Source organism: Scyliorhinus torazame, chromosome 2, assembly GCF_047496885.1.
Source record: "Scyliorhinus torazame isolate Kashiwa2021f chromosome 2, sScyTor2.1, whole genome shotgun sequence".
Taxonomy (NCBI): domain Eukaryota; kingdom Metazoa; phylum Chordata; class Chondrichthyes; order Carcharhiniformes; family Scyliorhinidae; genus Scyliorhinus; species Scyliorhinus torazame.
Window position 1 is genome coordinate 344,157,273 of NC_092708.1, and position 13,106 is coordinate 344,170,378.

General features: G+C 40.2%; 1 protein-coding gene across 2 annotated transcripts in view; it reads left to right on the top strand.

Moving 5' to 3' along the window:
• The window catches only part of dync1h1 (dynein, cytoplasmic 1, heavy chain 1), a 159,626-nt gene that overhangs the window by 114,371 nt on the left and 32,149 nt on the right, over window positions 1–13,106 (top strand). For both annotated transcript variants that reach the window (XM_072490732.1, XM_072490733.1), the window contains exons 62-69: window positions 41–135; window positions 397–568; window positions 1,405–1,480; window positions 1,592–1,752; window positions 1,909–2,020; window positions 2,142–2,202; window positions 3,264–3,387; window positions 10,900–11,013. In XM_072490732.1, the coding sequence (XP_072346833.1) occupies window positions 41–135; window positions 397–568; window positions 1,405–1,480; window positions 1,592–1,752; window positions 1,909–2,020; window positions 2,142–2,202; window positions 3,264–3,387; window positions 10,900–11,013 (915 nt within the window). The remainder of the gene's footprint in view (window positions 1–40; window positions 136–396; window positions 569–1,404; window positions 1,481–1,591; window positions 1,753–1,908; window positions 2,021–2,141; window positions 2,203–3,263; window positions 3,388–10,899; window positions 11,014–13,106) is intronic.

Here is a 13,106-nt window from a genome sequence, read left to right on the forward strand (position 1 = left end):
GCAAGCATACAGATAAATGCATTATTTTCTAATGTCACAGGGAACATTTAACAGAGTGGCACGCGGTATGGTGCACAATGATCATATCACCATTGCAATGCTGTTGGCTAAGATTCGCCTCAAAGGTCTAACTAGGTAAATGTTTTTTTTTGTTTGCCATCCATGAATCAATTTTAACATTTGTTTTGTGAGAAAGTTTATTTCCGAAGCAATTAGCTAATTTTTAACATTTGGTCCATCCTGTCTGATTTTCTGCATTCCAAGGATGGTTGATAGGCATTCATTTTTTTGTCCTTTTGGGAATTTCATAGTTTATTTGTAAAAGTTCAGTTTTGTTTAACAAATAGGCTATAAACATTTTTTTCTAAATATAAATCCTCTAATTTGTTCTTTCAGTGAACCATCATATGACACGGAGTTCAACCACTTCCTTCGTGGTCGAGAGATTGTGCTGAATGGTTCTTTGTGTAAGATAGATTATCTCACTACAGAACAAATTGAAGGCATGGAGAGACTAAGCCGTTTACCTGTCTTTCTTGATCTAATTTCCAAAGTTCAGGTGGATGATGTAAGTTGCATTTTAAAGAAATTGATATCTGCAGTTATACTTGAATATATTGTCTGAAGCTTGCCGCTTTGCAGACAATTTTGAGTTGTCTTAACTTTTACTTGGACTCGGGAAAGAGGTTGTAAACACAAATCAATTGTCCAAAACAATCTCAATCATCCTCAAACTTGTTCACATGCAAATAGGATGTCTCTGGTCTGGACTGGTCAGCATGGTGCACTGATGTCCAGCATATATTTATTCAACTCATTGCAATTCACGTTGTTCCAAATAAATTATAAATTTGCTTGAGTTTTAATAAAAACAGTAGCAACAAATTGGAATAATTTCATTCTAAATGTGGATAAGCTCTGGAAATCTATGTACACAACACTTCAACATTAACTTGTACCTTCAAAGTATGTCATGAAATACTCCTCTCCTCACATTCTAGAAAATAGTGAAACAAATATTTCCTTCAAGAAAAAGAGCAAGCTTGAAATAACTGATCTAGTTGTGTTGAAAGACTTCATGGCACCTCTAATTCAAATGCTTTATTCGGATTACAGCATTTTGCACATTGCTCAAAATCCATCATGGAACACTGTCATGGTGCATTGTTACATAGTGAAAAGTATACCATACAAAACATGCATGTAACACTGATATGTCTCAATATTTTTGTTGCAATTGAAATATATAGCTGTTTCTAATTTAAGTATTTTTAGCTCCAGTCCTACAAAACAATTGTTTGCTACTTAGAACATCTAACAACTATTTTTATTTAAAAACAAAACACTATTCAAGTATTGGATACTTTTTTGGTCAATAATTTTACAAGTATTCTTTTACTGCAGCAATTTAACATCTGGCTGGAGAGTAGTTCACCTGAACAAACTGTGCCTTATCTGTGGACTAGTGAGAAACCTTTCAGTAAGCAGCAAGTCTTTAATTTCAAAACTTTATTGAATATTTGTGGTAGAGTTTATTCATTTTAATTTTCCAAGCTCCATGCAAGGTTACAAATTATTTTCTATTATCCAGCTACTATTGGGCAGGCTATGCACCGACTGCTGCTGATCCAGGCTTTCCGACCAGACCGCCTCTTGGCAATGGCCCACATCTTTGTGGCTACAGTTTTGGGAGACAGTTTCATGTCATCAATCGAGCAGCCATTAGACCTATCATCAATCGTAGATACAGAGGTATGTAGATGAAACAATTTGTACAACATTTGAAGAGCCATTGTTTTGGGTGGAAATAATCTGTCATTATTTTGTTGTTCTGAACTGGAATGCACATCCTGAAAGGGTAGTCGAAGCAGTTTCAAAAGGGAAGGTGTGTGCTTACTATCTTTCTAGGTGAAACCAAACACTCCAGTGCTTATGTGCTCTGTACCTGGCTATGATGCCAGTGGACGTGGAGAGGATCTTGCAGCTGAGCAAAACACACAGATTACATCTATTGCCATTGGTAAGAATGCTGCTGTTGCAGTAAATATCATTTTATCACTGAAATGCAACTGCAGTTTTCTAATCATTGAGATCTTAAATGAGCTTTCCATTGACTATTTATTTTAACAAATACAATATAGGTTCTGCAGAAGGCTTCAACCAGGCAGAAAAGGCTATTAATACAGCTGTCAAATCTGGCAGGTAAATGAGGTTACTCTGCATATTTCACAGTTGAAGTTTCTTGTTTATAGTTAAATGTTTGTACTATTAGAAATATTCGGTATTTTAAAAACCTAGTTAAATGTTTGTACTATTAGAAATATTCGGTATGTTAAAAACCTACAATGTCTGGTCTTGCATAGAACATAGAACGTACAGTGCAGAAGGAGGCCATTTGGCCCATCGAGTCTGCACCGACTCACTTAAGCCCTCACTTCCATCCTATCCCCATAACCCAATAACTCCTACAACCTTTATTGGACACTAAGGGCATTTATCACGGCCAATCCACCTAACCTGCATGTCTTTGGACTGTGGGAGGAAACCGGAGCACCCGGAGGAAACCCACGCACACACGGGGAGAACGTGCAGACTCCGCACAGACAGTGACCCAGCATGGAATCGAACCTGGGACCCTGGCGCTGTGAAGCCACAGTGCTAGCCACGTGTGCTACCGTGCTGCCCTAGTACGCATTGCGTACTATGCACAAAAATTTATCTTGATTTTCTCGGATCGTTTTAGAATTTGAAGTTACGCACTGCTGGAGTGGCTAAAGTCTGTGCTTGCATGAACAACAAAATACTTGTTTTGCCAATTTAGAAATCAGTATCTTGATAAATTTATATATTATGCACTTCTACCCTGCAGTCAATAAGTGTAAATGGATATGACAATTAAAGTGCATCGGATTTGGCACGGTGGTGCAGTGGTTAGCACTGCTGCCTCAGCGCTGAGGACCCGTGTTCGATCCCCGCCCCAGGTCACTGTCCGTGTGGAGTTTGCACATTCTCCCCGTGTTTGTGTGGGTCTCACCCCCCACAGCCCAAAGATGTGCAGACTAGGTGAATTGACCAGACTAAATTGCCTCTTAATTGGAAAAAAAAAGAATTGGGTACTCTTTTTAAAAATAAAAATAAAAAACATTTTAAATATTTTTTTTAAAGTGCATTGGATTTATTACCTGACCAAGAATTAAGGACCGGTTATGTGCCTTTGATGTTATGCTCATGTCACTTTGTAACCAACTTAATGGTCTTAATAGGTGGGTGATGTTGAAGAATGTACATTTAGCTCCTGGTTGGCTCATGCAACTCGAGAAGAAGCTGCATTCCTTGCAACCTCATGCTAATTTCCGTCTCTTCCTTACCATGGAGATCAATCCCAAGGTAATGTGTTGCACTTAAAATCAAAATATTGGAATTTCAATAAATTGGTAGTGCTGTTTATATATTTTGGATTCTACCGAAGGTTATAACTCCACTAGTATTTATGGCCAGCTTTCTTTTTGCCAAACTATTTTTTAAAACTAGATTAATTCATATACAGAAGTCAAATGAATTAAATTTGCCCTGAACATATTGGTCAATCTTTACCAGACTTTAAATTCAAATACCAATAAATTAAAAAGAAAGAACTAAGGACCACTAAGGGACAAAAAACATTAGTGGGGAGTTGTATATAGACCCCCAAACTGTTGTGTTGATGTTGGGAATGGCATTAAATAAGAAATTAGAGATGCATGTGATAAAGGAACACCGGTAATTATTGGTGACTCTAAACTGCATATAGATTGGACAACCATAGAGTGTATACAAGTTGGTTTTCCGAACCAATACGTTGAAGAACCAACCGGAGAACAGGGCATCTTAGACTGAGTATTGTGTAATGAGAAAGGAATAATTGGCAGTCTAGTGGTGCGACATTCCCTTGAGGATGAGCGGCCATAATATGGCAGAAGTTTTCATCAAGGTGGAGAGTGACGTAGTTGATTTTGAAACTAGGGTCCTGAAGCTTAGTAAAGGAAACTGATGATATGAGGCGCAAGTTGGCTATGATGGATTGGAAAACGTTACTTAAAGGGATGCCGGTGGATAGGTAATGCCAAACATTCAAAGAGCCCATAGGTGAACTGCAACAATTATTTATTCCTGTCTGGTGCAAAAGTAAAATTGAATAGATGGTCAAATCATGGGTGACAAGGGAAATTAGAGATAATATTAGATCCAAGGAAGAGGCATACAGATTGGCCGGGAACAACAACTGAGCCCTAGGAGCAGCTTAGAATTCAGCAAATGAGGACCATGGGATCGATTTAAGAAGGGGAAAATAGAATATGAGAGAAAGCTTGCGGGAAACTTAAAAACTGACTAAAGGTTTCTACAGGTATGTGAAGAGAAAAAGATTGGTGAAGACAAATGTTGATCCCTTGCAGTCCGCAGCAGGGAAATTTATAATGGGGAACAAACAAATGGCTGAGCAACGGAATAAATACTTTGGTTTGGTCTTTACAAAGGAAGACAATTAATGTACCAGAAATGTTGGGACTGAGAGGGACTGAAGGAATTCAGTATTAGTAGAGAAATGGTGTTGGGGAAATTGAAGGCCAATATATCCCCGGATCTGATAATCTAACTTCCCAGAATACTTAAGGAACTGACCCTAGAGAATTAGTGGATGCATTGGTGGTCATCTTCCAAGATTCTATAGACTCTGGAACAGTTCCTACAGATTGGAGGGTAGAAAATGTAACCCCACTATTTAAAAAGGGGGTTAAGGAGAAAGCAGGGAATTATAGACCAGTGTATTGAGGTGGATAGAAAACAAATTGGCTGACAGGAAACAGAGTAGGAGTAAACGGGTCTTTTTCCGAATGGCAGTGACTAGTGGAGCACAACAGGGATTGGTGCTAGGACTCTGTGATAGGATTAATAGCTGATTAATGATTTTGATGTAGAGAACAAAATGTAATATTTCCAAATTTGCAGATGATACAAAGCTAGGTGTGAGGATGGATAAATTTGGTAGCAAAAACATAATTGCTTATCTGAATGGCTATAATTTGAGATGGGAATGTGCAACGAGACCTGGGTATTCTTATACACCAGTCACTGAAGGTAAGCGTGCAGCAGGCGGCAAGGGAGGCAAATGGTAGGTTGAACTTCATAGCAAGAGGATTTAGAGTACAGGAGCAGAGGTGTCTTGCTGCAATTATACTGGACCTTGGGTGAGACCACACCTGGAATATTGTATGCAGTCTTGTCTCCTTATCTGAAGAAGAATGTTCTTGCTATAGGGGAAATGTAGCAAAGGTTTATGGGATAATTGGACTGACTTACTAGGAGAGATTTATGAACTAATTCATAATCATCTGCCATTTCTGCTGCTAATCTCGCAGTTTTAACCCTCTGTTCTTCTGCATGAGTTCTCACCACATCAGGAATTGAATTTTTAAACTCCTCCAAAAGTATAAATTCTTTGAGAGCTTCATACATTTGGTCTATCTTCAAAGCCCTTATCCACCTATCTAAATTGTCTTGATAGCAACCTGCTTTTAGCCAAGAGCGATGCTCCTGTAGGGAGACTTGCTCCTGTGCCTGTTTTAACTTTGGTTCTGTTATGATGGATGGAAGGTCAACTGCAGCCGCTTGCATTTGTGGCTGCTGTTTGAGAGCCAATTCTTTTGCTATTTTATCAGCATATCTATTGTCGCATGAGACTTCATCGTCTGCGGTAGTATGCGCTTTACACTTTAAAACAGCTATCTTGCTGGGCAGCTGAACAGCATCTAGTAAATTTAAAACCAATTTAGCATGTTTAATAGGTCGGCCGGAGGAAGTTATGAATCCCCTGTTTTTCCATAATTGGCCAAAATCATATACTACCCCAAAAGCGGATCAGGAATCAGTATAAATATTGACTGTTTTATTTTTAGCTAGAATACATGCTTTAGTAAGGGCAAACTATTCGGCTGCTTGAACAGACGTTCCCGAAGGCAGAGCAAAAGCTTCCAATATCTCGAATGGAGTTACTATTGCACAGCCGGCAAGGGGGGTCATATCATTTGGTCGGTTTGCTGACCCATTGGTGAAAAAGATGATGTCTGGATTTTCTCGTGGGTGACACAATAAATCAGGTCGAGGGGTTGTGGTGGCTTCAACCAATTGTAAACAGTCATGATCATACATATGTTCTGCTTCCGAGGGCAAGAGTGTTGCAGGGTTGACAGCTGGCGCTCGCTTGTAGGTAAAGTTGGTTTAAGAGAGGATTACTTCGTACCCAGTGTGTCGAGCCGCAGTAAAATGCTGCATTGCGGATGAATTAAGCAGCAGCAAATCTGATGATTTGTTTTTCTGCTATGTGGCTGCTACTGCTCTTAAGCAATTTGGCATACCGTTTGCCACACCGGGTAATAGGCAAGGGGTCTTTTCCCTCCTCAATACTCTTGCGTCAGGACCCCTATTGCAAATCCCCCTGCTTCATTCAAATAAAGAGTAAAGGGCTTGCTGAAATTAGGAAGTCCCAAGGCATGGGTGCTAATCATGGCTTGTTTCAAATTACGAAATGCTTGCTCCCTTTCTGGGATCCAGCTAACAACTGAAGGGGCATCCTGTAGGGTAGCCTTGCGCAATACTGCGTCCATCTCTCTATAGTCTGTTATCCACTGCCTGAAATAGCCCACCATTCTGAGGAAGGTAAATGTTTCCTTTCTCGTGCGTGGAGTTGGTACCCTTGCTACGGCCTGTACGCTTTCAGACCCAAGCCTCCGCTGTCCTTGCTGCAGCTGAAATCCCAAATACTGCTGTCTCCTGACAGAATTGCAGCTTGTCCATTGAGATCTTATGCCCTCTTTCTGCCAGATGTGATAACGAAAGGGTATTCTGTTGACAAACTAGCCCTCCCTCTGAGGCTATCAATAAATCGTCATCATATTGAAGGAATGTTGAGCCTGCAGACAACTGGCACTCGTCCAAGTCTCTTTTAATACTGTTAATTCCAATATGTAAAGGCAAATAGATATTGACTTTCTGGGTGCAATGGTATGGAGAAAAGGCTGAGAAAGTATCCGTTGTTGGTGGTATAGAAGACGAAATGACATCTGTGTCCGGCACCAATGGAGCAATAGTGATAAACAATTTTATTGATGGCTCGAAGATCTTGCAAAACCACCACTCGTTGGGTCTTCCTACCTTTGGAATGGGGAGTATAGGGGTGTTACAGGGGCTTTGTGTTCTCTTCAGCACCCCTTGCTGTAATAGTGTATTGATCACTCCCCCTATCCCTTTTTCTGCTTCCGGTGCCAACCTGTATAGTTTTAAGCAGGGCAGGGCAATGTTCTCCTGTAACTTCACCCTATGCGCTGGGGCAGAATGTACTTTTCCAACATGATTTTTATATTGGGCCCATAGATGTGCCAGTACCTGGGCCAGGATTGACGGGAGTAAATGATGGCTCTTTTGGGGTGGTTGTTGCCTTTCAAATGTAGCGGGGATTGCTCCTCTTTCCAGGTCACTTTGCCCTCCTGTTTGCCATAAAATTATATCAGGGAATTTCGTCCGTCCATTTCAATATAAATCCCATGTATTACTTTTTTCCTTTGGCCTCTTTGATCACTTTTCCTATTTGCTTTGCCTTAACGGGATATCTTACGGCCAATGTTAAATGGGGTTCTGAACTTAAACCCATCCTAAAAAGGTCCCTCTGATTATGGGTCAACTGTACTAACAATCCTAATCCCACAACACCGAAAAATAAAAAGGAGTGACATGCAATGATGTCTGCTGTCCTAAGTGACTTTGCGTTTATAAATTGTATGCGTGCTCATCCTCATGAGCATACCAAGCCATGCAATGGGCCACTATATTCTCTCATCTGGACTCTTATCAGGTGTTTTAATAGCTGTGCCCAAGGATCATTAATCTTTTGTAAGACTTCCTGCAGTCTTGAAATAATTTTTTTTGAACAGTGGTACTGTAAGGGTTAAAGTTCAGCTGCCAGCATAGAACACAGACACAGCGATAGGGCGCAGGCTCAGAAGTTATTAAATTTTTCAGCTGGTGAGTTCGTATTTGAGACAGTTCTACAAACATTCCATTATCAATGCAATGTATTACCACTCCTAATTTGCAGAGTGTCTATCTGCCTAATAGGGGACGGTGTCGCTAGGTGGGGTACATCCTTCCTGGGGGTTAAATGCTTCTTGGCCCCTTGCATGAAAGTCTCTTTCCCTCTATTTGCCAACCAGTGTTCGAGGGACTCATTTCCTTCATTCAAATGATTATTATTATTGGGAACCCAGCCCCCATTTATGCTGGGTGGGATCGCATCCTTCAAAGCCAAGATGCACCATCAGAGTATTTTAGAAGCAGCAAAACATCCCCTGGGAGGGGGCTATAAATAGCACACATTTAAGTCTATTTCCAATGATTGATTTTATAGGCCTTAGCTATTCTTAGAGATGTATATTTTTTATTTGTCAATTCAGAAAAGATCAACTGTCTGCTGAAATGGTTAATATTTCCTGCAGAATCTAAGGGGCGGAGAACTTGGCATGATGCCATTTACGTTTTTTGACGTAATCTAAAAACTTATTCACATTCAATTACTTTTATTCGTAAAGGCACTTTCTTTTAAACTGATCGTAATTTCCAATGTTTCCATTCATCAGAGAAATCTCAACAAAAATCACTTAAGTTATAATCTCTGACACACAATGACAGACAATAAAAAATACAACCCACTTCATGCTTTGACTAAAATTAATTGGTTAAACAAAACACAGATTCTCACAGCTCACAAATATCACAGTTAACCGTTAGCCTTATCTCACGGCTACAGAAAATCTGAATTCCCTTTCTCTACAGGAACTCATCTGTTACGCTTTTACCTTGATCTTCTATTTACTTTTACTCCCCTGTTTTTTCTTGAGAGGGGGTCAGCTTCATTAGATTCCTATGCGGGACATATAGGTTTTCCTACCTCATTCCGTTGCTTTACGATTGTTTCTTTTCATTTTCTTACTCATTTTGACTCCCTTATCTGTCCTCTTTAAGTTCACCTTCTTTCTCGCTCCGGATATCTTGACCGAGGCTTTGGGACAACCTGTTAGGGGGCGTTGAGTTCATTGCTCATCGTTCCTTCTGAAAAATACTTTAGAACATATATATAAAACTAACAGCAACCGCGGAAATCATTTTACAAATACTACAGGGAGCGCACACCGGTGTTTATTCTTTCACGAACCTCAAAGTCTTTTTTTTTTAATTTTAGTCTCTAAGGCACCTTTTTCTTCTCATGCAGCTATCATTAATTTATTAATTAAGATAACTCTCCTAGCATGAGTCACTGGCCAGTAATTAAGGCTGCCGAGCCGCAAATCCCCCTTTCAGCTGGGGTCGCGCTATGGCTCTCTCCCTTTCAGCTGAGAGTCCTGTTTAGAGATTTGTTTCGGGGTTCACTTCCCGTTAACTTTGGGAAACTGCAGCGACTACGCCAATTTGTTGTGGAAATCATAATAAAGACAAATTCCTCGAGGTTCGATTTACAGAAATTTATTTACACAAATATATTTGCGGAGACAGAGTGTTCTAGCTGCAAAGCCAGGGCACCGCACGCTGAGTTATGCAGCCGAAAACCATTATATTTATAGTGAGAAATAAGCAACTTTGAAGAGATGAAGCTTGGGAACATACGCAAGAGGAAATATGAATGTTTTGCATTTGGTTTAAAAACAATTCGAGTATGCATTTTGTTGTCCTTCGGAAGAACAACTTATTGTCATAATAAGGCCGAGTACAAAAAACTAAGCAGTATTTAGTTTACATTACTTGACCTACTTATTTTCGCTCAAAAGCAGTGTTAAAATATAGACAATATTCCCAGCATGCTTCTAAATTGGTAACTCATTAACTTCCCTTCCACAGGATCTCATGGAAACCTATAAAATTCTAACCGGACTAGACCGGGTAGATGCAGGAAAGATCTTCCCGATGGTGGGGGTGTCCAGAACTAGGGGTCATAGTCTTAAGGATATGAGGTAAACCTTTTAGGACTGAGATGAACTGGTGCAGATGTAATGGGCCGAAGTGCCTTTTCTGTGCTGTAGGATTCTATGACTGTAACTTTCTTCACCCAGAGAGTGGTAAGCCTGTGGAATTCCCCACCATGGGAAGCAGTTGAGGCCAAAATATTTTGTTTTGAAGAAGGAGTTAGATGTAGCACTTGGGGCTAAAGGGATCAAAGTATATTGGGGGGGCACTAAAGATATCAAAAGGGTATTGGGGGAAAGCGGAAACAGGTTTCGGAGTTGGATGATCAGCCGTGATGTTGAATGGTGGAACAGGTTCGATGGGCTGAGTGGCCTACTCCTATTTTCTACATTTCTATTTTCGCATTAAGAAATAGGAACTGGAGTAGACCATTTGGCCCTTTGAAATTGCTGCACATTCAGTAAGATCAAAAATCTGTCAACATTTGTCAATACTGTGCTATTCAATGGTAGTATTTCCACGTTCCTATTTACAAAAGAAAGTCACCTATATCACTGCATACTATTGATTTAACATAGTCTAACTATACTATGTTATAGCCATCTGCCAACAGATATGAAGTCAGCCCAATTATGACCCCTCTAGCAATCTAATCAAATGTTTCATTCCTATCAGGGACATGTATGTATTTTTTGTGAAAGAAACACAAGTCAAATATTTTGAAACCGATTTAATTGAAAAACAACTTTGTCGGCTAGAGAGAGAATGAGTTGATAGTAATTCAAATTTTAGTGCCCAGCTGCTTTAAAAGAATACAATTAAGTTTTTTAATTCCTGTTACCTGTGGTATACCTGTACTTTATAGAACAAAAGAATGCCAAGTTTCACATTAATCCTTTAATTTATTTGCAGGTTCCTGTGAATTTATTGCGAGCTGGGCGTATATTTGTATTTGAACCACCACCTGGTGTGAAAGCCAACATGCTCAGGACCTTCAGTAGTATCCCGGTTTCCAGGATGTGCAAAGTAAGAAAAGATTTGACCCCACTGTTTTCTTGGAGAAAATGTATTTTGTATTGACAAACGTCAAATTTCCCATGTTAGGTGGGCAAAGGCTGAGGCTACTAGCAAGTCTGGTCAGAGTACAGAGAAGCACATTTTTAAATCTTACATGGATACAGAAACCAGGACCTTCATCATGTGGGTATGCTGAGCAGCACAGTATAAAATTAATGTTTTGCCATCATTTTCCAAACTACAAAATGGGTGCACATGGATGTAGTCTGTTGAAATCGTTCAAAGTTCAGAGTTTCTGCAGCAGGTGCTTGTTTTGCAAGACAATTAGGCGAGGGACCAAACATTTGTTACAAGCATGCATTCTGCTCCCACTCACTAGAGAATTCCATGTCTAGGACAATGATTTATAGGTGCTTGACAGAATTAAAAAATATGCCTTGCCTATAATTGTAGATATTCACTAACACATGATCTGCTTTTGGATTTCCCTACTCTAAATTAATCTTGCTAGTCTAAGAACTATATTCTGGAGGATCAGCATTCGGGGCCCAATATACCCGAAGCACTTACCAAATATTTGCATAGGGAACACAAACTATGATTTTTTTTTTTTAACACAACATTGAATCATGGAAGGGTTATAGCACATTCTGCCATTCCACCCAATGTGTCCATGCCAGGGCTCTGCAAAAGCAACTCACCTGGTCCCACTCTCTTACAGTTTATTTTCTGGGCAGATAATCCAATTCCCTTTTGAAAGCCAAACTGCCACCATATCCACCACACTTCGGGTAGTTGACCCCAGATCCTAACCACTCCCTCAATGATGTTTTCGCTCGTATTGCTGTTGGTTCTTTTGCCAGTCAACTTAAATAGGTGTTCGGGACAGCACGGTGGTGCAGTGGTTAGCCCTGCTGCCTCACGGCGCTGAGGTCCCAGGTTCGATCTGGGTCACTGTCCATGTGGAGTTTGCACATTGTCCCCATGTTTACGTGGGTTTCGCCCCCCACAACCCAAAGATGTACAGGGTAGGTGGATTGGCCACACTAAATTGCCCCTTAATTGGAAAAATTGAGTTGGGTACTTTTTTTTAAACTTAAATTGGTGATCCCTGGTTCTTGACCTTAGACCAATGGGAACAGTTACTCCCAATTTACTCCTTCCAGACCACTTATGATTTTAAATAACACTGTCAAATCTCCACTTAATCTTCTCCAGAAGAACAGCCCCAGCTGCTCCAATCTATCCATGTGACCTCATCCTTGGAACCATTCACAGGAATCTTTTATGCATTCTCTCCATTGCTTCACATTCTTCCGAAAGAATTAGCCATTTGCCCCAGAGCCCTCTGCTTCTGCACCCCCTTTAGAATGGCACCCTTTATTTTATATTGCTTCAGTTCTTCCTACTAAAATGAATCATTCATTCTTCTCTGCATTAAATTTCATCTGCCACTTCTGCCAATTGCACCAGCCTTGTCCGTCCTTTAGGTTTAGCACCATCCTCTTCACTGTTCGCCATACTTCCAAATTTTGTATCATCTGCCAATTTTGAAATAGTGTCCTTGCGTCCAGGTGTTTATCGAGAAAAGCTGGAACTCTAACACAACCCCTGGGATCGCTATCTCTCTCCAGTCCAAAAAACAAACATTCACCACCACTGTTTTCTATTGTTCAGCCAGTTTCATATCCAGGCTGCTACTGGTGCTTTTATTATGAGCTCTACCTTTGCTGCCATGTTCATTATGTGGTGTTTTATCAATTGCCTTTTGGAAGTCCCTCATCAACCCTTTCTGTTACTTCATCAGAAAATTCAATCAAGTTAGTTGAGCATGATTTGCCCTTAACAAATCTGTGCTGGCTTTCCTTAATTAACCTACCTTTGGCCAAGTAACTTGACTTTGTCCTGAGTTATTTTAAAAGCTTCCCCATCACCAAGGTTAAGCTGAATAGCCTATAATTGCTGGGCTTATTCCACTTTTCTTTTGAACAAGGGTATAATAGTTGAAATTCATTTGTTCTCTAGCAATACCCCTGTATTTAAGGAAGATAGAACATACTGCAGAAGGAGGCCATTCGGCCCATCGAGTTTGCACTGACCCA